Source organism: Nicotiana tabacum, chromosome 16 (genome assembly GCF_000715075.1).
Source record: "Nicotiana tabacum cultivar K326 chromosome 16, ASM71507v2, whole genome shotgun sequence".
NCBI classification, from domain to species: Eukaryota; Viridiplantae; Streptophyta; class Magnoliopsida; order Solanales; family Solanaceae; genus Nicotiana; species Nicotiana tabacum.
In genome coordinates, this window is record NC_134095.1 from 137,165,801 (window position 1) to 137,188,913 (window position 23,113).

A 23,113-nucleotide genomic window follows, 5' to 3' on the forward strand; every position below is an offset into this window, starting at 1 on the left:
CATTAGTAAATATTAGTTATATGAACCCTCCGTTATACTGTTCGACGCTTTTTTCCCTTACCGCTACCCATTTAAACATATTTACCCTCTAATTTAACGGACCTATTCCTCCATACACGTGGCTGCATTTTAAAACCCCAACCCATATTTTAATCCCTATTACCTATACCCACCCGAACCAGTTCACCCGAAATAGACTAGTATACCAATAAGGATTTAGAGATGCCATGGCAACCCTTCAAGCTTCAAGTCACTTGAGCTTATTTTGTTCTGCTTCCTCATCGTCATCTTTCCAAACAGGAAACATTACAGCAAAGATCATTGACGAGAACCCACAAGCAGAGAACAACACGAATAAACACCTCATTTGGTTTTGATGAGAATGGATCGGAGAAGTACATCAGAGAATTTGGAATTGTATTTTTATCTTTTATTATGTCTTATGGAGTGATTGAGAATATATGGTGATGATGAGCTTACAGGATATTGTATCACCAAAAAGTATATTACTCTTTGTTAAACTAATTAAAAGATAACTGAGGTGAAAGGTGAATCCTAGTCACGCATAATAATTCTTAGATCTAGCTAAGAATTTAAATGATGCCATTTACGTAGTGCCCAGAGTCGTGTATTCAATCATTAAATGCGCACTTTGGGGAATAAATAAAGAATGAATGATGAGCAATAAATATGAGAAGTGACAATAAATATAAATAGGAAGAACAATTCACCCAAATATCAAATGATGTGGAAGATTCGTCCTTCTGACAACGAAATATGACAGTAGATAAGAAAACACACAATGCTTTCTAGGATCATGTGAGTGGAAGGGAAGAATAATCGATAAAATCAATCACTATGGAAAGGTGAACTTTGTATTTTTTCTCTCAAGGGTCAACCTTTTCCAATAATTTTTTGGGAGTGAATCTCACGTGCCTCTTGCCTCTCTCTCTCTTTTTCTATTTCTATGAGATGTTCTCTAAAAACCCTAAAAAAGTATAACAAAGGGAATATTCAAGAGAATATTCCCATCTCTAGTCCCGAGACTACACTAGCCGTTATTCCTACTCCTCGCTATTCGACCTCAGCTTCAACTGCTTGCTCAGCGACTCCTCGTTGTTGGGTTTTGGTCGACCTCGGCTTTGCCGCCCAAATCGAAACAGTCTTCTCACTTAATGACCTCCTCACGTCCGTTTCCTAAGTTCGATTTTGACCAATACAGTTAGTCCCTTCACTTGTCGAGGTCGTCTTCTGGTCGGCCCCGATGAGCGAACTTTATCAGTTGGCAACTTAGGAAAAGGTTTTTAGCGTGGTGACCGAGTAGGGGTGTTCGCAGCTGAAGCGATGATGTGTCATTCTGAGAGTCGTTGGTCATGAGGCTAGTGCAGGGTAATGTCACGATGCATGCATCATCATTGCGTATCGTTCCGATGCATTGCCTCATTCTTCGAGCTCATGTCCTTTCGATTCTAGTGCCGTTGGCGGTTGCTTGCATCAATTCGAATGCCTCTGATGTCTATAAATATAGAGGGGAAAACTTCTTAAAGGAACTTTTGCATTCTTCTAATTTCTTTAGCCCAACACTTGCTTCCCTTTCTCCTTCTTGTGTTCTTGCTCCCTGCAATCGCTGCCGTTGCCACCCTTTCTTCTTTTTCTGTCCCCTCGTATACACATCATCGGAAAATTGCTACCTTGACCCCCAATGTTGAGATAATCTCTGACCCTACTCCATTATCGGTGGCCATGACTTTTGGTGGCAGAGAATCAGTGGTGATAGAGGATGAGAGCTTTCCCACTATGGAGAAGATCATTCCTTGTAACCCTACTTCTAGGTCTGACTTCTCTAAGGAGCCCACCCTTGAACCGGAGTCTGCGAAGTATGAGATGGAGGCGAAACACCTTGCCACCCTTAGGACCAAATACGACATTCCGGCCAACGTTGACCTGGTTCCAGCAGGAGATGATGTGGTTCAAGTTCACAGGCCGGGGTATTGTGCGTTCTACGCCTACCCGTTCCAGATAGGCTATTCTCTTCCTCTGCCTCCGCTGGCGGAGGAGTTCTGCTGCTACTACCACATTTGCCCGGCACAACTCTCTCCTACCTTTACAACAGCTTCCTTATGTTGGCAAAGTTTGTGGAGCTCGCCGGCTGCGAAGTCTCTATCTGCCATTTACTGCATCTCTTCGTGTTGAGCTTCTATAGGGGTACGATGATTTACCTCTGCCACTGAGGAACTAAAGCAATGGTGGCGGGGATAAATGATAGGACGAACCGCCGATTTTAGGCCTATTATTTCTTCATTAAAATCGAGCACGTGGTGGCAAACCCTAGCAACTTTCCTGAACAATGGAATTTTGCTCGTAAGTATCATTATTTGGAGTACATTCTTTCCCTCTCTTCGTGATTCGTGACTTGTTACGTCGATTTTTCTTTTGCAGCTGAGAGGCATCTCCCATCTTTGGTCGCCGATATTAGTGATTGGGCGGCCCGCGTCTTGCCTCACACCGTAGGGATCCGTGACTGGGCATCCTTCAATAAGAGATTCAGGCTCAAGCCCTCGACCGGTAAGTTGGGTTTTACCCTTATAACTATCTCGCTTTTGCTGTGGTGCATTTCTTTTTGCCATTTATAGTTTTCCTTTGATGCTAGGTCGGATAACTTCTAAGAGGGTGAAGGCTCCCATCCCCGCATTTTGCCAGGCGGTTGCTTCGGCTGGGTTACAGTTTTTGTTGCCCGAGTCTGTGTGAAATACTTCTTCCTAGACTCCGGTATTAAGCGGGCCTGGTCGTTAGATGGCCACTCCATCAGTGGAGATCCTGGCCTACTCGATGGTTTATTTAGTGGACGAATCTTCCCCTAGCGAGGAGGAAGCGACACCATTGAAGAGGCGATGAGTAGAGGTCGTGGTCGCATCTAAACAGGACATGATCGTGGATGTGGAGGTGACATACACTTCAGTTGTGGGGACTTCTCCCCCACCGGAGATTGCCACGAAAGCTAGGCCGTTGGAGACGGCGGAGGATTTTGCAGAAATGGAAACACCGGGGTAAGACAAGGTTGGCTCATCATCTGCTGCTGGTAGAGGAAAATGGTCGTTATGGAGGATGACGGGTCCGGTTCTAATATCGACCCCGAAGAGGTATGAACTTTCGAGGATAGATTTACTCGAGTGGAGGTAAGGATGGAGGGGTCCACTCGAAATATTGTCATCCCCATGGATTTCAACTTGTTGGTCAACTCAGAAAGTGTGGTTCTAGCTTTGGCCCCCTATGTGCGGAGTCCAAGAACAGGACCTTGCAGACGTTGAAGGATGCAGACCTGTCGTTAGGCATTTCTGGCATGGCCCTGCGACTAAGTCTTCTCTTAGCATTTTAGTTTCTTCTTCCCTTTATATTATTTGTCTTTGCTGGCCTTTATTCATCTCTTTATCAGACCCTTATCTTGGAGATTGAGAGCACCCGCCGGGAGGAGAAGAGGAAGAGACTCTATAGGAAGATGGAGTCAAAATACAGAGAGTGTCGTACCAAGCACAAAGCCCTGGTCCGCATGCTTGGTGAGGACGTTTTGTTCCCAATTCTCCGTGATGATTCGAGACAGAAGAGTGAGGAGTTGAATGCGAAGCATGACGAGTTGAAGGAGAAGGATGATGAGCCCTTGAGGATTATTGGCAGGTGCAACGAGCTCGAAGAAACGTTAAGGACCAAGAACGATGAGCTCGAGGTGAGCAGGGGTATCATGGCTGAGTGCTTCGACCTCCAAGCTCAAGTGACGAGTAAAGGCTTAAGGGACGAGCTAGCTGCTAGAGTTATGGAGTTGGAGCGAGTTGAGAAGGCTAGAACAACTGTTGTGGCGGAGAAGGCGACATTAGCAGGCACTATCCGCGTCCTCAGATCAGAGCGAACTAGTGAAGCAGAGATTTCTGCTCTTAAAGAGGGAAGGCTCGAAGAGCGTATAGGTGGGTTGGAAGGGGAAGTCCTGGATTTGAACGAGTAGATAACCGTCCTCAAGGCCGAGAAAACGCAACATCAGGCTTAGTTGTCTACCTCTCATGCTTCAACTTATCCCGACGTTCCACAAGATTTGTATGAGAAGTGAGTCCATATTGAGGCTTATCTTGACATATACAGGGGTTTGATGGCGTCCAGAAAAGCTTCTGAGGTGGAGTTTAAGGATGAACGTGTTAAGGAATGTGCAGCTCGTGCCACTTGTAGCTATGACCCCGGCACGCTCGGGATGGATAATGACGAAGAAGATTTGGACGAGATTGAGCTAGATGCTTGGTATGATGATGAGTATTCAAATGGTGGGGGCGTCGGTGGTGATGGCGATGAGGGAGTTGCGGTTGAGTAGTGTGCTTTTATCTATACTTTTGTTCCCTTTTTTTGTGTTTTGTGAGCACTTGTTTGGCCCTTGTAAGATGATATTTTGTAATGATAACACTTTGGTTTTCTGTTCTTGGACTTCTCATTTTTCTTCGCATGCTTTTTCCTTCGTAAGAGTTCCTGACTTAGTTGAATCGAACGAGGTCGAATGCTAATTAATTTGAACGAGGTCGAACACTGGTTTATTCGAACATGGTCGAATATTAATGAATTTGACCAAAGTCGAATGTTAAATAATTCGAACGAAGTTGAATGTTAACAAATTCGAACGAAGTCGAATGTAAATAAATTCGAGCGAGGTCGAATGTGAGTTTATTCGAGTGAGGTCAAATATTTGACTTTTAAGTGATTCGAACGAGATCGAATGTAAATAAATTTGAGCGAAGTCGAATGTGAGTCGATTTGAGCGAGGTTGAATGTTTGATTCTTAAGTGATTCGAACGAGGTCAAATGTAAATAAATTCGAGCGAAGGCGAATGTGAGTCGATTCGAGCGAGGTCGAATGTTTGACTCTTAAGTGATTCGAGCGAGGTAGTGTAAATAGATCTGAGGAAGTCGAATGTGAGTCGATTCAAGCGATATTGAATGTTTGAATCTTGGCGTAATGTATGAACTTGGTAGAGATGAAAAACTCATGTATTTGTGCATTTTGCTCTGTTTATACATTCATTGGAGAAGTTTACATGTCTTTGCTATTTTCATGCATACACTGGGGAAGTCCCAGTTTATCTAGTCCCTTCATTGATCGACCTGGAAAAGCAATTTGAGAGGTCGAGCGATGAACTTATACTCAAACTTCGAGATGCTCTCTTCTTCGCCTCATTAAAAACCTCCTCGAGAAAACCCAATTGGGACAAAACTCAGGTAAGGGAAAAAAGAGCAGGACTCGGGAGACGTCTATCCTCAGAAGTTGAAGTATTTGAGGTGGGGCGACGTTTTAATTGTTTGGTAGTAATTTTCCTTCCATTGTTTCCAGCTAAAATGACCCTTTGCTTACTGCCACCATGATTTTGTATGGGCCGTCCCAATTGGTTCCCAGTTTGCCCTCTCGTGGGTCTTTGCTCGTTTGTGTTTTGGCTTTGACCACGTAATCCCCGACTTTGAGTGGCTTGGTTTTGGAATTTTTGTTGTAGTACCGCTCTGCCTGTTGTTTTTGAGCTATCATTCTTATGTAGGCCATGTCTCTCCGCTCTTTGGCTTCGTCAAGGTCTTTCCTTCTATTCTCATCGTTGCTCGGCCCGCTTTTATTTTAGTATCTTAGGCTTGTTTCCCCGACCTTAACTGGTATCATTGCATCAATCCCATAGACTAGTGAGTACGACATTTCCCCTATGCTCGTCTTTGGCATGGTGCAATATGCCCATAACACTTCTGGCAGCACTTCTGGCCACAGTCCCTTGGAGTTTTCGAGTTTCTTTTTCATGATATTCAATTTTGTTTTGTTGTAGGATTTCTCCTAACCTTTGACTTCGGGATGATATGGCATGAAGAGTATTCTTTTGATGTGCCATTTTTCAAAGAACTCAACGGTCTTTTTTCCAGTGAACTGGGGACCATTGTTGCAGCTGATTTCTTTGGGGATGCTGAAGCGACATATGATGTTTCTCCATATTAATGTGATTACTTCTTCCTCGTGTATTTAGGCGAATGCACCTGCTTCTACTCACTTGGAGAAATAGTCAGTTAAAACCAAAAGAAATCGTACATTACCTCGTCCCACCGGGAGGGGTCCGAAGATGTCCATTCCCCATTTGATGAAAGTCCAGGGTGAGGTGACTGAATAAAGGTGTTCGACCTCTTAGTGAATCATGAGGGGCGTATCTTTGGCATTGCTCGCACCTTTTGATGAAGTCGGCGACTTCCTTTTTCATCGCGGGCCAATAGTAGCCTACTCGTATGAGGCATCTGATGAGAGCTTAGTTGCTCGTGTGAGCTCCGCAGTGGCCCTCGTGTACTTCTTCGAGGATGCGCCATGTTTGATTCGGTCCTAAGCACTTTGCTAGAGGACAACCAAATGTTCTTTTGCACAGGTCGTTATTGATGACGTTGTACCTGGCCGCCTATATCCGAGGCTTCTTAGCTTCTTTTTTGTCGGGCGGGAACACTCCGTCCTGCAAGTATGAGGTAATACGATTGCGCCAGTCCCAAGTTAAGTTTATAGATCGTACCTGGATTTAGTCTAGTGATGAATGGAGGAGATTGACCACGTCCCCCTCTCCGGTTATGCTTTTGGTGGACGCTGCCAGTTTGGGACCATCTGCTTTGATGTTTTGCGCTCGGGGTATTTGATCGAGTTGGCATTCATCAAACTCGGGTAATAGTTTGCAAATTGAGGCATGATATTTCTATAACCGCTGCTCCTTAATTTGGAAAGTCCCTGTGACCTGATTGATGATGAGTTGCGAGTTGCATCGAAGGATGACTCGTCGTGCTCCGTACTTGAGTGCTAATTTTAACCCTGCAATCACGACCTCATACTCATCCTCATTGTTAGTCATATAAGGGCATCATATGGATTGCGAACCATTTCGCCTGCTGGGACCTCAAGCACGAGTCTTAGTCCAAATATTGATGCGTTAGAAGCGCCAGCGGTGTACAAAACCCATTGGTCGTGTACTTTGGTGGAGGTAACGACTATTTCCCTTTCAAACTTGGACATTATCTTCGCATTGAAGTCGGCAACGAAGTCAGAAAGAACTTGCGACTTTATCGCCATTCGCGGCTGATAGGTTATATCATGCTCACTCAGCTCTATGGCCCACTTGGCCAATCTGCCCGACAATTCGGATTTGTGCAAGATACTCCTTAAAGGAAAATTCGTGACCACCAAGATGGGGTGGCATTGGAAATAAGGTCTAAGCTTCTGCGAAGCTACGACCAAGACTAGAGCTAACTTTTCGAGGTGGGGGTACCTCATTTCTGCGTCGACCAAAGTTTTGCTAATGTAATAGATTGGAGATTGCGTACCTTTATTTTCTCGTACCAGGACAACACTTACTGCGACGTTGGATATGGCTAGGTAGACGAGGAGGCGCTCTTCGGGTTCTGCCTTAGCAAGCAATGGTGGCGAAGGCTTGTAGGCTTTTAATTCTTTTAGGATGTTGACACACTCAAAATTCCATTGGAGTCCGTTATCCTTTTTGAGTACACCAAAAAATTTGTGGCATCTATCGGAGGATCACGAGATGAATCTCGACAGGGAGGTTATACGGTCGGTCAGCTTTTGCACTTGTTTTTTGCTGGTTAGTGTTTTTGGGATTCCTTCTACAGCCTTGATTTGGTCGGGATTGACCTCGATGCCTCGTTGTGATACCAAGAAGAGGAGGAATTTTCCCGATGTCATGCCGAAAGCACATTTTTGGGGCTTAATTTCATGTCGTACCTTCTGAGTATGTCGAAGGCTTCCCTCAGGTGGTCGATATGATCTTCCTTTCTCTTTGACTTGACCAATATGTCATCTATATATACTTTCATGGTCTTACTAAGTTGATCTTTGAACATTTTGGTCACCAGCCTCTGATACGTTGCCCCCCACATTTTTTAACCCGAACGGCATCATTGTGTAGCAGTACGTCCCCTGATGGGTGATGAAGGTGGTTTTTTCCTGGTCTTCCTCCTCCATAAGGATTTGGTTGTAGCCCGGATAGGCATCCAAGAAACTTAGCAGTTCATGCCCGGTTGTGGCGTCGATGAGTTAGTCATTGTAGGGTAGCGGGAACGAGTCTTTTGTTCAGGCTTTGTTCAGGTCTGTGCAGTCTACACACATCCTCCACTTTCTGTTCTTTTTTTTCACCATGACTACATTGGCGACCCACTGGGGGTACTTTGATTCTCTGATAGAGACGTTCACTAATAATTTCTTGACCTCTTTACGAACTACGTCGTTTATTACAGAGTTGAACTTTCATTTCATTTACCTTAATAGGGGGTAAAATGGGTTGACGTTCAACTTGTGAGTTGCTATCTCCTTTGGGATACCTGGCATGTCTGCATGGGAAAAGCAAATAGGTCTACGTTATTTTTTAAGAGTTGATGAAATTTACCTGGATCTTGGAGTTTATGGTTGAGGAAAGCTTTCTTGTTGTGGTCATCGTCATCTAGTTGGACGGGGTCAAGGTCCTCTACGGTTGACCCCATGGCTTCTATGATTTCAGGGTCGCTGATGATGTCTTTCTTTTCATCGCCATCCGACCCCGACTTTGTTAAGTGCTATGCTTCCTCGGGTTTTCCTTTCAACTGTTGGGTGTATGTACAGTCTTGGCGGTGCGTTAGCATTCTCGAGCCGTGTGTTGCTCTCCTCGGATGCAGAATACTCTCTAAGGAGTGGGAAATTCAATGACTTGGTACAAGTGGGAGGGGACGACTTTCATGGCGTGTATCCATGGTCGGTCTATGATGGCGTTGTATGCCATGTCCTGGTCCATGATGTGGAATGTGGTTTCCAAGGTGACGTCGCCGGCCAAGACGGGCAATGGAATTTCTCCAAATGTCCGCTCAACTACATTGTTAAAACCTGTTAGTGTGATACAACGTGGCACTATCCTGTCCTCGAGCTTTATTTGGGTGAGAACTCGACGATGGATGATGCACGCACCGCTTCCATCATCGACCATGATACATCTTACATCAGTATCAAGAACACGTAAAGTAATGATAAGGGTGTCATAGTAAGGAAAGACCAAACCGTTGGTATCTGACTTATCGAAGATGATACTTTCTTCGAGTTCGTCATACCGTTCATGGATGATTGACCTCTTGAGCTTTTGAGTGGTGGTGAACTTCACGCTGTTGATTGATGCGTCGTCGCCTCCTCCGATGATCATTTGGATGGTCCGAACCGGGGAAGGTGGTTTGGATGGCCCTTAATGCTGTTCTCGCCCTTGGGAAGTTGGCCCTCCCTCGATCGCTCATCAAATCTTTTAGGTGCCCTTGGTGAAGCCTGTCTAAGGGTGATGCAGTCCTCAATCTTGTGACCCCGTTCCTGATGAAATTTGCAAAGGGCGTTTAACTTTCTGGTGCTGTGTCGGATTTCATCTTCTGTGGCCACTTTACATTTGGGCCGAGCTTTACTAATGCGTAGACTGTTTTTAGGGGAAAACACAAAAATTGTGAGCTGATAATAAGGGGGCATACCTATTTCATTTCGGTGGATTGCCATTCGCGGCCTGGATGTACCTTCGTCGTGAAGTGGATGCGCATGAGAGTGCCTTTGATGTAAGGCTGATGTCTTTCTCGATTAGGTCGTGACCCTGCTAGATCTCTTCTGCTTTCGTTTCTTCGGTCTTTTCTAGATTCCATTTGGATCGAGTTCAGACGTTGAGTAGGTCCGTTGAGATCATCCTCGTCGGCTATTACCTCGGCACAATAGGCATTATGTATCTCGTCCCAAGGGGTTGGAGGGTATTTCATGAGTCGGTTTAGCAACTTTTTGGTCGCCCGCGACCTACTTATACTCAGCCCATTCTGGAAAGCGGCCACTGCCATTCCTTCAGATACATTCGAAAAGGTCATTCTTACGCGGTTGAATCGGGCGAGGAAGTCTCTGCGTCCTTCGCCAGGTGATTGCTTAATGGCGAATATGTTGCTCATCGAGTATACTGTTCAGTGTACTCGTTAGTCATGCTTCTAGTAGCTTATTTACCGCTGGTGGTGCTTCTTCCGTAGTGGACGTAGAGGCTCCCTTTCCATGAGAACCGGTAACGCTGCCATGAAGAGGGGTGAATCACTTCGTCTGGGTGAGGCTCTCGGTATCACGTTCTCCTCGTCTTTTTCGTGAGCTTCATTGATGGTATTTAGGAGATTAGTAGCAAGGGTTGCTACTGCTTTTAGTCTTTCTTCTTCATTTCCTGCCATGTTAGATTATGCAAGTAGGGGAAAGAAAATTTTGTACTTTGCTATTGGTGTGTTTTTGTAGATATAGAAAGACTATGATTTTGACTAGAAAATCCCTACAGACGACGCCAAATTATTTGACCAAAAAGTATAGTACTCTTTGTTAAACTAATTAAAAGATAACTGAGGTGAAAGGTGAATCCTAGTCAAGTATAATAATTCTTAGATCTAGCTAAGAGTTTAATTAATACCGTTTACTTAGTGCCTAGACTCGTGTATTCAATCATTAAATGCGCGCTTTTGTGAATAAATAAAGAATGAATGATGAGCAATAAATGTAAATAGGAAGAACAATTCCCAAATATCAAATGATGTAGAAGATTCTTCCTTCTACAACAAAATATGATAATAGATAAGAAAACGCACAATGCTTTCTTGGATCATATGAGTGGAAGGGAAGAATAATCGATAAAATCAATCACTATAGAAAGGTGAACTTTGTATTTTTTCTCTCAAGGGTCAACTTCTTACAATAGTTTTTTGGAAATGAATCTCACGTGCCTCTTGCCTCTCTCCCTTTTTCTATTTATATGGGATGTTCTGTGTATATTCTAAAAAAGTACAACATTTCATCTCTAGTCCCAAGACTGCACTAGCCGTTATTCCTACTCCTCGCTATTCGACCTTAGCTTCAACCGCGTGCTCAGCGACGGCTCGTTGTTGCATCGACCTCTGATTTGCCGCCAAATCGAAACAGTCTTCGCACTTAACGATCTCCCCACGGCCGATTTCCCAAGTCCGATTTTGATCCATACAGACATCATCCGCGGAGGAACTCTAAATTTGAATAAAGCTCTGTAAACACTACTCCGTTGTGGTTCCAAGGAATAGTGCAAAGAAGAAGAAATTTTGATTAATTTCCAATAGAACCCAAATATAGATACCCATGATTGTGTATATCTGTGCGCGTATCTTCTGTGAGCTATGAATTATTATTTTTTTGGTTTTAAAGTGAGCTGTGATTATTTTTTTCAAGTGACCTGTGAATTGTTAGAGTATGTATTAGTGAAGAAATTGTTAAAAAAAAATTCAACAAATTCCAATCGGCCCTGGATTAGTTCTGACAAGATTTTCGCTGGTTCTTATCAGTTGGAAACCGAGAAGCTTTGCGCAATCAAGGAGGCGATAGAGTGGAGATGCATAGGAATACTGGAGAACAAGAAGCTAATGGAGTAGTATGGTTTTGACATCCATTAATGGCATAACTCTCCAGTTGGTACTCGGTAGGGGAAGAATTGGTTGGGGTGGGTATAGGTATTAGGGATAAAAAAAGAGAAATATGGGTTGGGGTTTTAAAATGCAGCCACGTGTATGGAGGAATGGGTCAGTTAGATTAGAGGATAAATATGTTTAAATGGGCAGAAAGTGTCGAATAGTATAATCGAGGATTCATATAGATAATATTTAATAGTATAGAGACAAATATAGATAGACCTTTTCAGTAGATTCTAATTATTTTTAAAGTGACAAGTTGACTTGATAGTAAGACTGTATTACTAGCCCCATATTTATTTCTTTGCATATTACTTATATATGTATTTTACCGATCAAGCGTGCCGGATAAAACCACTTGGAATAAGGTAGGGGCGTGCATTCGATTTATCGATTCGATTTTGACCCTTACCGATAATTACTTATCGATTATCGATTTATACATATGCTTATCGTTATCGTTTCAATAAGGTTTTGATTTTTCCGATTTCGATTTATCGATTTTTTGGGGCTTATCGATTACACCAATAAGAAAATTTGCGGGATTCTACGGAAAGTATATTGCTATAAACACGCCTAGCTAATATGGACAAAAATAAGTTAAAATAAGACGAATACCGTTTATAACATAAAAACTGTGTCAACAAGCACATGCAACGAAACTAAAGTAAGGGATCAAATGTATGCCACAAACACTCCAACGGTATAAAAAAATAAAAATACATCATCACGGCTAATTCTATTTTCCATTAATTTGAACTTCATTCCCTTGAGCTTTAAATATGATCATTTCTTAAATGTGGTAGATGAAATAATAGGGTTAGGTACTTAGGGTAAAGGAAGGGTATTATAGAATAATGGTTAAAAAAAAGAATTAAGTATATCTTATCGGTTTATCGATAAACCGATAACCGAAGAGGACAAAATCGAAATCGATTACTCGATAAGAAAAATTTCAAAAGCGAAATCGAAATCGATATATCGATAAACCGATAACAAATAATCGATTTGATTTATCGATAAATCGATTTGAATGCACACCCCTAGAATAAGGTGTTTCCGCCCTTGCTTTTTGGTCAAGAATATTGGTCAATATATCCATCGACGGATATATATGTGTAATCATCTCATACTTTTTTTTATTCACAAAAAGAAAAACAAAAAATCAGGTCCTTAATTCTAGAAAGTCCAAAAATAGTGGTGGATGGATCGACCTAAAGGATTCTGGTATATCTTCTTTATATACATAGTATAGTATAGTATAGTATAGTATAGGACCAGAGTATCCATTAATGGAAAAATTGGATTCTTCATATATCACCTAAAGGAAGGGAATTGCAGTGAATTCATCCATAAACGCACTATATATGGTGACTTCTCATTATCTCTTGGAATTAGTTATGACTTATGAGTATTTTATTGTACCTTTTAGAACCCTCTTAAGCAAACAAGGAATTTTGCAACAATTGCAATGATTGGGTTCAGTTCAATTAAAGAGATTTTTAATTTTAATATACTAGGGCATTTTGGACCTAGTACATCCGTAAGGACTGCTAGCTTATTGGCCGATCCATTAAGTCTAACCCTAAGACTAAATGCAGTCTATATAAATACCATTACCATTATGGGTGTAGGGAGATTCACTTATTCATACAGAAAACGGCTATAGTTTGTTCTCTGCATCATTAATTAGGGATAATGAGGTTGTGAAAACATCCGTTACGTGAGGACTCCCAACGACCAGTAATTCGAATTGGATTGCTACAGACGAGCCGCTTCCCTTATTAGCATTATTAATAGGGATGACCCGACGAATTTTGTGGCCTAAAACCAAACTCTATGAGAGACCTTAACTTTTTAATTTTTTTTATTATTTATTTGAAGTCTATTTATTTTTTTATTTTTTTTAGATACAAAGTTATTAATAATTTTCTTATATCAAAAACTCTTAATAAGTATTTCTCAATTGACAATATAGCTAATCCATTTAATCTTTCTTGTGACATTATTGTTCTTAAATAAGATTTTGCCAATTTTAATTTTGAAAACTTCTTTCTGTTGAAGCAACGGTAACATGAGTTATGAACATTATTTCATAAGCTGGGCTACTGTAGCTTATACCCTCAGCTGAAGCAATTTTCAATCGTCGGCATTTTCCTTTCCTCCTTAAACTTTTATAGTCTACTTTCTTTGTTACCCTCTTTTAAATAGTTGAGTTTGTAATTTAATATTTTGTTGATTCCTGTATCCTCCTAATTAGAGGTAGGCTTGTTTAATCCTGGAGAGACATTTTACACTGCTGAAATAGTTTCTTAGGACAGTGCCCAGCACGATTCAAGCCAATCCGTGTATTTATTTACATTAATATTGCAGTGTTATTATTGATTTTTTTTTGCTCTCATTTCCTACAGTTGAGTTCAGGATTCTAGTTCGTTTATGTTACTGAATTCTAAATTAACAATTTATACATATTCAATATTTTTTGTAAGACAAATACAAATATTGGACTAATATTATTGGATTCGGCCGAATGCGCAACTCCTATGCTAACTTCGTCCTGGAGGCCATGTTCCAAAGGAAAGGTGACAACTTTAATAATTACGTAAAAGATATACCAAATTTATGTGCACCATTCTTATTGCCTTGAGATGGTGACAATCAATTCGTCCTTGAGTCATATATGGTTGGTAAGCATGGCCAAAAGGACATGATTGAAAGGTAAAAAGTGGTCCTAAGATGTTACACATACTTTGGAAAGTAGAGTAACTGAATGTTTCTTTATTTCCTAGCACAAGCCAAATAATTGGTGGAGATAAGAACATATCATTCAATTTATAAACTTATTCTATGCTGTAAGTATTATCATGTTTGAGGAACTAGTGTGAAATTGTCGGGGTACAGAAACAGTGGTGGATCCAAAATTTGGATACTATATCAGTTGAGAAAACTTTTTTTAAAATGTATATTTGAATTTAGGGGAAAGGGTCAAAAGTGTCCCTCAATTATGGAAAATTTTCCATCCGTTTGAATTTGGTCCCAACATGCCCTTACCTTAGCAGAGTGGCTCATAGACAGGGGCGGAGCTAGAAATCCAGTTACGGATTCGGTCAAACCCGGTAGCTTTTGCTGAGATAATGTATATGTTAAAAAATTCATTAAAATACATACAAATATTAAATTTGAAATCTAGTTATTAGCACTTGAAGTTGTCGTCCTAAAATCCAGAACACGTAAAGTTGAAATCCTGGTTCCATCTCTCTGCTCATAAACCCGTAGTTGAATCTGCCACTGTAGCTTACTGTTGTTGCCGCACACTAGATTTAATTTGAATTGATGTTGTATGTGGCAAATTGCTGTAGGCAGTTCAAGCCCAAATGACAGAACAATATAGGCAAAGGTAAGTCAGTAAAATTGCTACATAGAGCTCTTTCTTGATTCTACAGCTATTTGTATGGCCATTCTCAGGTGGTGAAGCAATTTGTCAACACAAGCAGTTCCACAGCAAATTGTGAAACAAACGAGTTCAAGATAATCCCATTTACACATCTTAGATGAACTGCAGATATTCAACAGAATTCACATGAAAAACATTCCATAAAAGTAGCGCTCGACTTCAAGAATACTGGACTTTCAACAACAGAAAAGTTCATAGCAAGACTGCAGATATATCATATCTTGCAAATAATGTTTACATTGCATAATAAATATAGAGCAACACTAATTGCCATAGTTCTATGGTTGTAAATAACTAACCCGATAAACACTATCAACGAATAGTCAAACAAGGATGGACCATTGAATTACAAGACTAATCCAAGATCTCAATGTGTGCCTTTTACTTCCTTGTTTGAATAAATGGACAATCTTTGCCGGCAACGGCAAGTGGTCTCGACAAATTTGACAGGAAATTTAATTGCAATATCAGCCTACTCAAGAAGCTTATTGCAAGTACTCACACCAACAGCAGCAGCAAGATGCCAACCAGCATGCAAAAAAGGTGTTTCAGGAAAGACATCATCAGCGATGAAAAGAGCGCCACCTAACAATGATGACATTTTATGCACATTGTGGGCCATTCTCAGTTCTGGATCTTGGATTGCTCTTTTTGCAAATGCAACCTACAAAAAACAAAAAACAAAAAAAAAAAAAAAAGAAGGAAAAGATGGTCCTATAAAGCATGTAAACACCAGTAGAAGAGAGTATAGAGGGAAGATATCACGATTAAAATCTTAAACATAGAACAGAATAAAATTGTACTGAAGTTCAGTTCGTTCTGAATATCACATTTGGAACTTCAATGTAAAAGAGAATAAATGGTAGTGAAATTTGGTTCATTCAAGCATCACATTTCGGTCGCAGATATCTACCTCCATAATTCCAGTGTGAACAGCAGAAACCATCAGAGGCTGGATCGGTAGGAGGACAGCAGATGCTGCCATCAGCAATTTTGGATTCTCATTTCTTAGTGCCCTTGATAAACACTGCAAAAAAAAAAAAAAAAAAAAAAAAAATCAACACTTAAGTTGGCTTATTTTGAAGCTAAAAAGTTTCAGAGCACCACTTGTTGTAAAGCACCAGCAGAACAAAACTCAAGAGTTTAATTATAAAAACTTAAAAATATTGATTAAATATTGTTGTATAATAATAATAACTGATAATGACGAACTCAAAAACTAACTTGAATATGGAGGGATTTTTTTCTCCTTGAAAACTAATACTCCTACATGAGAGAGAAAGCTTGCTTCCACATGAAAGGTTTACAGAGCAAAATTTAAAGAGAGCTCGAAACATCAAGTAAGATATGCTCTTTGATACAAATGCAAGTAAGATATGCTCTTTGATACAAATGCGGGCAGTTTTATAGGCTCTGACTCAAACTATAAACATATATAGGATAACGGTGGTGTTTAGGCCAACTCGTGCGCACATCAACTATTACCACCAGAGCTACCGGTAATTCTATCCGCTAAGATTCAGATAGATAGGAAGAAATCATCTTAACTTACTAAAAAATAAAAGGGAAGGGGAAAGAGGGAAATGATAATTGAAACCACTCTTATTGTGTTATAGACTCCCATCGATACTACTATAAGTCTCTGCCCCACTTCACATTTTCTTTTGAAGTGGAAAATGGCCAAGCTAATCTCAAGAATGATATGAAAGGAGTGTTGTGGAAATACTTGCTTTATAAAAATGGGCTTGCTTCTTCTGTAGAAAGAAAAATTGTTACTTCTAGAAAAAAGAGTGGTTAATTACTAAAATGGTGGTATCAAAGAAGAAAGAAAAGCGACAGCAGAACAATCAGATATCTTTTCCACCAGAAGCTTTATACTCGGTTATTGATGATTAAATATAGCACCTTTGTTATTTGGTTATTCTTCTCTTGCTGAGCATAGCAACACACTTCGCTCCCCTTAGTCTCGCATATTGGAACCGCCAGTTTTGTGATTTATCTAGTAATAGTTAATGCATTGTAATACAGAAAACAACAACAACAACAACAACAACAACAACGACCCAGTATAATCCCACAAGTGGGGTATGGGGAGGGTAATATGTACGCAGACCTTACCCCTACCCCGAAGGGTAGAGAGGCTGTTTCCAGGAGACCCTCGGCTCAATACAGAAAACATACTTGTAATTTACATAGCACATAACATGTTTGTGAAATAATTAATTAAAACTTATTAGCCCACCAAAAATATGCCAGGAATCCCCTTTTAACAAGATACTATAGCTGGAGGTGGGCTGAACCTTACTAATCTACAAATATGGAACAAAGCTGCTATAGCTAAAGTATGCTGGGATTTGGCTCGTAAGGAGGATAAGTTATGGATCAGATGCATCCATACTTACTACATCAAAAATCAGCAATTCAACAATACTCCGGCCCCTCAACAGGCTTGCTGGATGGTTAGGTTGATCTTTGAAGCTCAAGGTTCCTTAGAGAATATTATACTTGCACAGACACCTAAGAAGAGCCTAATCAGACAAATATACTTCCATCTTTTTGGTGACTATGCAAGGGTTGAATGGAAAAGCATCATGTTTAACAATGCTGCACGACCAAAGGCAAAGTTCACAATGTGATTATTGATGCATGGAAGACTACTGACAACTGATAGGTTAAACAAATGGGGTATACATGTGAATACACAGTGTGCCTTATGTAAAGAGAGGGAAGAAACAAAGGAGCACCTGTTTGTGCACTGTACGTATGTAAGAGCTGTATGGACAAAAGTAAGGCATTGGATACAGTTACATGAGCCTGCTACAAGAGACTGGAGTGAATAAAGCCAATGGGTCATCAAGTGTTCAAGAGGGAAATCCCAACAAGCACTGATCTTCAAACTGGTCTATGCAGAGGCTATTCACCATACTTGGATTGAGAGGAACTTACGAATATTTGACCAAAGGAGTAGACAGTATGAAAACATTGCGAAGGAGATAGCTTATATTTGCTGTGTTCTGGCACCCCCTAGAATCAAAGCTCACCTACAGTCCCATGTCTTCTGAGATGATCAAAGTGTGGAGTAGGTAGTTTTGGAGTAGGAGTTTTTTCTTTGTTTGTTTCCTATTGATATAGCTAGCTTTGTTGGCTTAGCTATGGCTTTGTAATTGATTGCTTTGGTGATTAATAAAATTAAGTTAGTTACCAAAAAAAAAAAAAATACTATAGAAAGAAAAAACAAACAAACTAGTAATGCTGGTACAATAAAAAATGCACATTATGTTTTTCGAAAACATAAGAAAAGAGAACATAGAATATTATTGCTTTCAAAATGTTAGCCAAAGCAAAATGTAGAAAAGTTATTTTCTTTTGATGAATCTTTTTAAATCTGCGCAACGTTGTGATTTGTGAACTTACTAAACATAATGGAATTTGTATGTGCTTCATAAAATCATTGAGAAAACAAACTCATAAGTCTAATATAGCATTGCTAGTAAAACTAATCACATTTAAACATGTATTAGTCCAGGGAATAAAACACAAAAAAATAAAAATGGTCATTAGGGGAATGGTGTAGCTTTAGTATTTTCTTTGAGGTACTTGAGACTTAAATGTCGAAGATTGCATCATCTTTTTTGGAGAAGTACTATCTGATAGAAAGTTCATAATGAATAAAATTTCTCAAAACACAAAAAGATGCTTTTCTCAAGGTAGTACACCAAAATTCCAGCATAGCTCTATCTAATTGGCATCCAAAAATAAGCATTTCTAGGAATTTGAGCACTCTAATGGAAAGGATCATCACTTCCATGTGTCGTAGATACCTCTCACATAATTTAGCAAATGGAGACCAAGTAGTCTATTCGAGCACACCCTCCTGCTATTTCAATGTCGATGGCACAGACCTTTCCTAATTCTTTGCACTTTTTTATTTCTGGTGTTGAAGAATTATGTAGTTATCAATAATATAATTTTCAGAAAGACTTCTTGTGTGATTAAAGATCCAAACAAAATTGCATGTTGTAATATCTAGGCAACATAAAGATCCTGAAAAGATTTAAAAATGAATGAACTGCTTAAGACTTACCACTGTTGCTGTTGCTATCATCGTGTAGTCAGCCCATCTCAGATACCGTCTTATTTTCCCTCTTGAAGAATGGTACAAAGTGGAGGCAATTCCAACTCCAATCAAAGAATTTGCATAAAGTTTGCAATGGAGATTCTTCCTGCAGCAACAAACAAAGAAATTAAAGATTATGCGAGTAATCAAATGTGGTCATCTTAAAGCAGCTCTAGAAAATTAAATTTCTGACCTTGGAGCCTGAAGTCCAAGTGCAATAAAAGGAAGAGAAGTGATCACATTAGCAATAGTTTCAGCAACAGTACTATCACCTAAAAGAAAAACAACTGATCGATTAGAAATATGTTGGAGGCAGTATGATACACCTAAGTAATAATAAAAGAGATTGCTCTTTGTATCTTTACCGTGGAGACAGCAACGGATGGGCCTCAGGCAACCAGGCCTTTGCTGCCAAACTCTCCTGGTGAACAAGATAACATGACGAGTCAAATTCTTATTCAACAGGAATCCTAACTTTGGATCTGAGTTGACAATTCAATCATCTACGTTACTTCAAGAAGATAGAAAAGCACCTCCGCACAAATGATTAGAGGTCAAGTGAGAGAACCTCATTTTTTTTCACTTACTGAACTATTAGCTGATGTCTTGTTCCAACAGAAAAACTTTCATGACGAGGTTGATGCAAGTCCCCACGTTGTTTTATCTCTTCCAATGCAAATGGTGAATGAGGCACCACTTGCACACCATGCACACCCGCTAAGGCTGTATTAGGCTTCAGTGAACTCTGGGTACCCATCTGCTAATTGGCAATCAGTCAAATGAATGACTGATTGCCAGCATTAACACGCTGATACCAATATTTACCAGTTAACGTGCAATAATCCAACCACTTCTGTGCTTTTCTGTAACAAGGAAAGGAATCAGTCGAATTCTCATGTTTTCGAGTGATCAAGAATATATACTAAAATTCTTTTAAGCAAAGAAAATCCTCCAGAGAACACCAGGGATTCACCACAAAAGATCTTAATAAACTATAGAATTATTGCTTCACACAGCATTGCTTACAAAACCATAGGGTTCTTTACATTTTACACCCTAAATGTATGCCACCTTTTTATTTGCACTATATCATCTTCTTTTTTAGATCTACTCGCTAACCTGTTCATTTCTTTGCAAAACTTCATTTGGTGAGGGGAGAAATAAGGAGCTCAATTGTTTCTAGGTTTATGACTATCTGTTCTCAACGGTTATCTTTTAGGTATCCTCAGATGCATGGAATTTTTGTTTCTGCATTGAGGAGTAGGTACCAGAAGGTAAAGAAACTATCTCAGATTGAAATTTTAGAAGTTGCCACAATTTCTTGAATACTTTCATTATTGAACCACATCCGATTTTCTAGAAGCTTGAGCTTTGAATACTCCGGGAGTTAGATTACACTTCACTAGCTCAACTAATATACTTTTTAGTAGAGGCGGATCCAAGATTTAAACATTATAGGTTCCTACATAGATTTCAAGTGTAGTAACTGGGCTCACAGTAAAAGATTTATAGATAGTTAGTGGGCTTCTTAATAGAAATACACGGACTGCACAAAAGTTACTGGGTTCTTTGGAACCCATAAACTATGCACTAGAGCCGCTACTGCTTTTTAGCCATTTTTTTTGTCTCAATAGGAACCATTACACAGTACAACTTGCATATATAGCAGCAGAATCTTATCATGTCAATGGTGAATCAGAGTCGTAACTTGTAACCTAGTAAAGTGACATAATGATTCAGAAATTGATCTAAGATCAAAATTTTCTATAAGAAGACATCAACTTCAAGTCATTAATTTCTTGCTAATGTCATCTAGAAACCTTCCCAAACAGTTTTTTAATAAAGACCAAATAACAACAATAAACTCAATTTAATACCACAAGTGGGGTCTGGGGAGGGTAGTGTGTTCGCACACCTTACCCCACCATGAAGGTAGAGAGGTTGTTTCTGATAGACCTCGGCTCTCGAAAGACAAAAAGAAAAGTAGTAGCACCAAGCAGTAATAACAACAAGACAGTAAGAAAACGAACCGAAAGGAACAAGTAATACTAAAACATCTAAGAATAATAGAACACAAGACTAGAACTAATACTCTCGACTACCTACTAGCCGTCTAACTTGTTTCTTGACCTCCGCACCTTCCTATCAAGGGGTTCCGAATAATGTACCTACTAGCCGTCTACCTTGATTCTTGACCTCCGCACCTTCCTATCAAGGGGTACCGAATAATGTACCGTAAAAAACTCTATTATGAACCTTTCATGGTGATTCATATCCCTTGTTTATCTCATGGTTTTATATGTCAATAAAAAGATTCCATTTTTCCTTCTTACATTAATTTAAGTTAATCTCATAAGCTTGCATTTTTTTATCAATTCACATATCTTAAAATGAATTTGAAAAATCTTGACTTTGGCATCAGTAGTCAGTTGCAAAGCTAAAAATTGACTTAATAGAATATCAAACAAGAGTTAATTATACGTATGTATAATTCCCTTCTTCACCCATAACCAGAATGACAATTAAAACTATATTGCTGAATCCTCAAATTCCTAGCAAAACCCATTTCCTTTTGGGTCAATTCCCCAATAATTGAAGCTTAATCAGTACTAATGCATATTCTGAATCTCAACATTAGGGTCATAAAGGTGGTACGGGAAACATGAAACTTGGGGGGGGGGGGGAAGGAAATCAAAATCCATAAAGTCATTATTATAAAATTACAGGGATCAATCTTGAAATTCCAAAAGAAAAAAGGATCTTGAAATTCGAGTGAGCAAGATAGGGAAAGAGAAAAGAACCTGTGAAATAGGTATGTGGCAATGCGCTAAATAGGGCGTTGAGGGGGCAGAGAGAGAGAAGGGTATTTAGGGAGAGAGATGAAGAAGCGTGTCCCAGGGGAGAACAAAATAATTATGGGAATATGCGAATGTACGCATCTTTTGTCTGGGGAACCTTGCGCATATTCGGGTGTTCCTTTGGCATATAGGCTGCTCAAAGGTCCGAATCTTGCTGCCTCTACTGCATAATTAGCCCAAATAGTCATCCACGCAACCTGCTGACAATGATAACAACCAATTACTCATTAATCAATAATAACAACAATTACTACTTATTAGTCTCAGCAAATTAGAATAACTTGTATAAATTGTTAATGGATAACGTCTGCAGCATTAAGATTCTTTTCATGGATTATTTTTGTAAAATAGTAATATAGCATGTTTGGCCAAGCTTCTTCAATCCTAGAAGCATTTATTTTTTTTAAATGCTTTTTTTTTTTTAAGTTGAAGTGTTTGGCCAAGCTTTTGGAAGAAAAAAAGGTGATTTTAAGGAGAAGCAGAAAAAAGTAGTTTCTCTCCAAAAACAATTTTTTAAAAGCATTTATGAGATAAATACACTTAAAATCAGTTTTTAAAAGCTTGGCCAAACACTAATTGCTACTCAAAAGTATTTTTCAAATTAATTAGTCAAACACAAATTGCTTCTCACCATAAGTACTTTTGAGAAAAAATACTTCTCAAAATAAACTGATTTTCGCAACTTGGCCAAACATGCTATTATAGCATGTTTGGCAAAACTTCTAAAATCGGCTTATTTTGAGAAGTGTTTTTCTCAGAAGTACTTTTGGTGAGAAGCAACTTGTGTTTGACTAATTAATTTGAAAAGCACTTTTAAGCAGTAATTAGTGTTTGACCAAACTTTTGAAAACTGCTTCTAAGTATTTTTCTCAAAAGTGCTTCTCAGAAAAAAGTGATTTTGGAGAGAACATACTTTTTTCTGCTTCTCACAAACTACTTTTGCTTCTCCTCAAAAGTACTTTTTTTTCTTTCTAAAAGCTTGACCAAACCCCTCAATTTTTTGCCAAAAAATACTTTTAGCCCAAAAAAAACTTGGTCAAACATGCTATTAATGTTTGGGCCCCTTTTGTACTTTGGCTAACTACTTTAGGTTAGAGTGATTGGGCTCTTTGATATTGAAATCTTATATGGAGTCTTAATAAAATTAAGATGTTATTCCAGATTCTATTTATTTAATTTTAAGATTAAGATATATAA

At 39.5% G+C, this 23,113-nt stretch overlaps 1 protein-coding gene across 3 annotated transcripts; it reads right to left on the reverse strand.

The window, feature by feature from the left end:
• Nucleotides 1-15,099: 15,099 nt before the first annotated feature.
• Nucleotides 15,100-22,035, reverse strand: LOC107802857 (uncharacterized). 3 transcript variants are annotated; one of them, XM_016626433.2, is made up of 7 exons: nt 21,860-22,035; nt 19,646-19,921; nt 19,424-19,479; nt 19,252-19,330; nt 19,026-19,164; nt 15,855-15,968; nt 15,100-15,605 (listed from the first exon to the last, which is right to left on the reverse strand). In XM_016626433.2, the coding sequence occupies exons 2-7, from the start codon at nt 19,813-19,815 to the stop codon at nt 15,414-15,416; spliced, it is 750 nt and encodes a 249-aa protein (XP_016481919.1). In that variant the 5' UTR covers nt 19,816-19,921; nt 21,860-22,035; the 3' UTR covers nt 15,100-15,413. The 3 variants fall into 3 exon arrangements, with proteins under 3 accessions (XP_016481919.1, XP_075089478.1, XP_016481921.1); XM_075233377.1 differs by having other exon boundaries at nt 15,100-15,655; nt 21,860-22,024; XM_016626435.2 differs by having other exon boundaries at nt 21,783-21,861.
• Between the last annotated feature and the right edge of the window lie 1,078 nt (nt 22,036-23,113).

Bases quoted from the DNA above. Each gene is read 5' to 3' on its own strand.
- LOC107802857 (XM_016626433.2), bottom strand. From the start codon at position 19,815: ATGGGTACCCAGAGTTCACTGAAGCCTAATACAGCCTTAGCGGGTGTG. The intron at 19,331-19,423 runs GTAAAGATACAA...TTTTTCTTTTAG, and splicing joins CATCCGTTGCTGTCTCCACG to GTGATAGTACTGTTGCTGAA. The intron at 15,606-15,854 runs GTAGATATCTGC...TGTTTTTTGTAG, and splicing joins TTCACACTGGAATTATGGAG to GTTGCATTTGCAAAAAGAGC.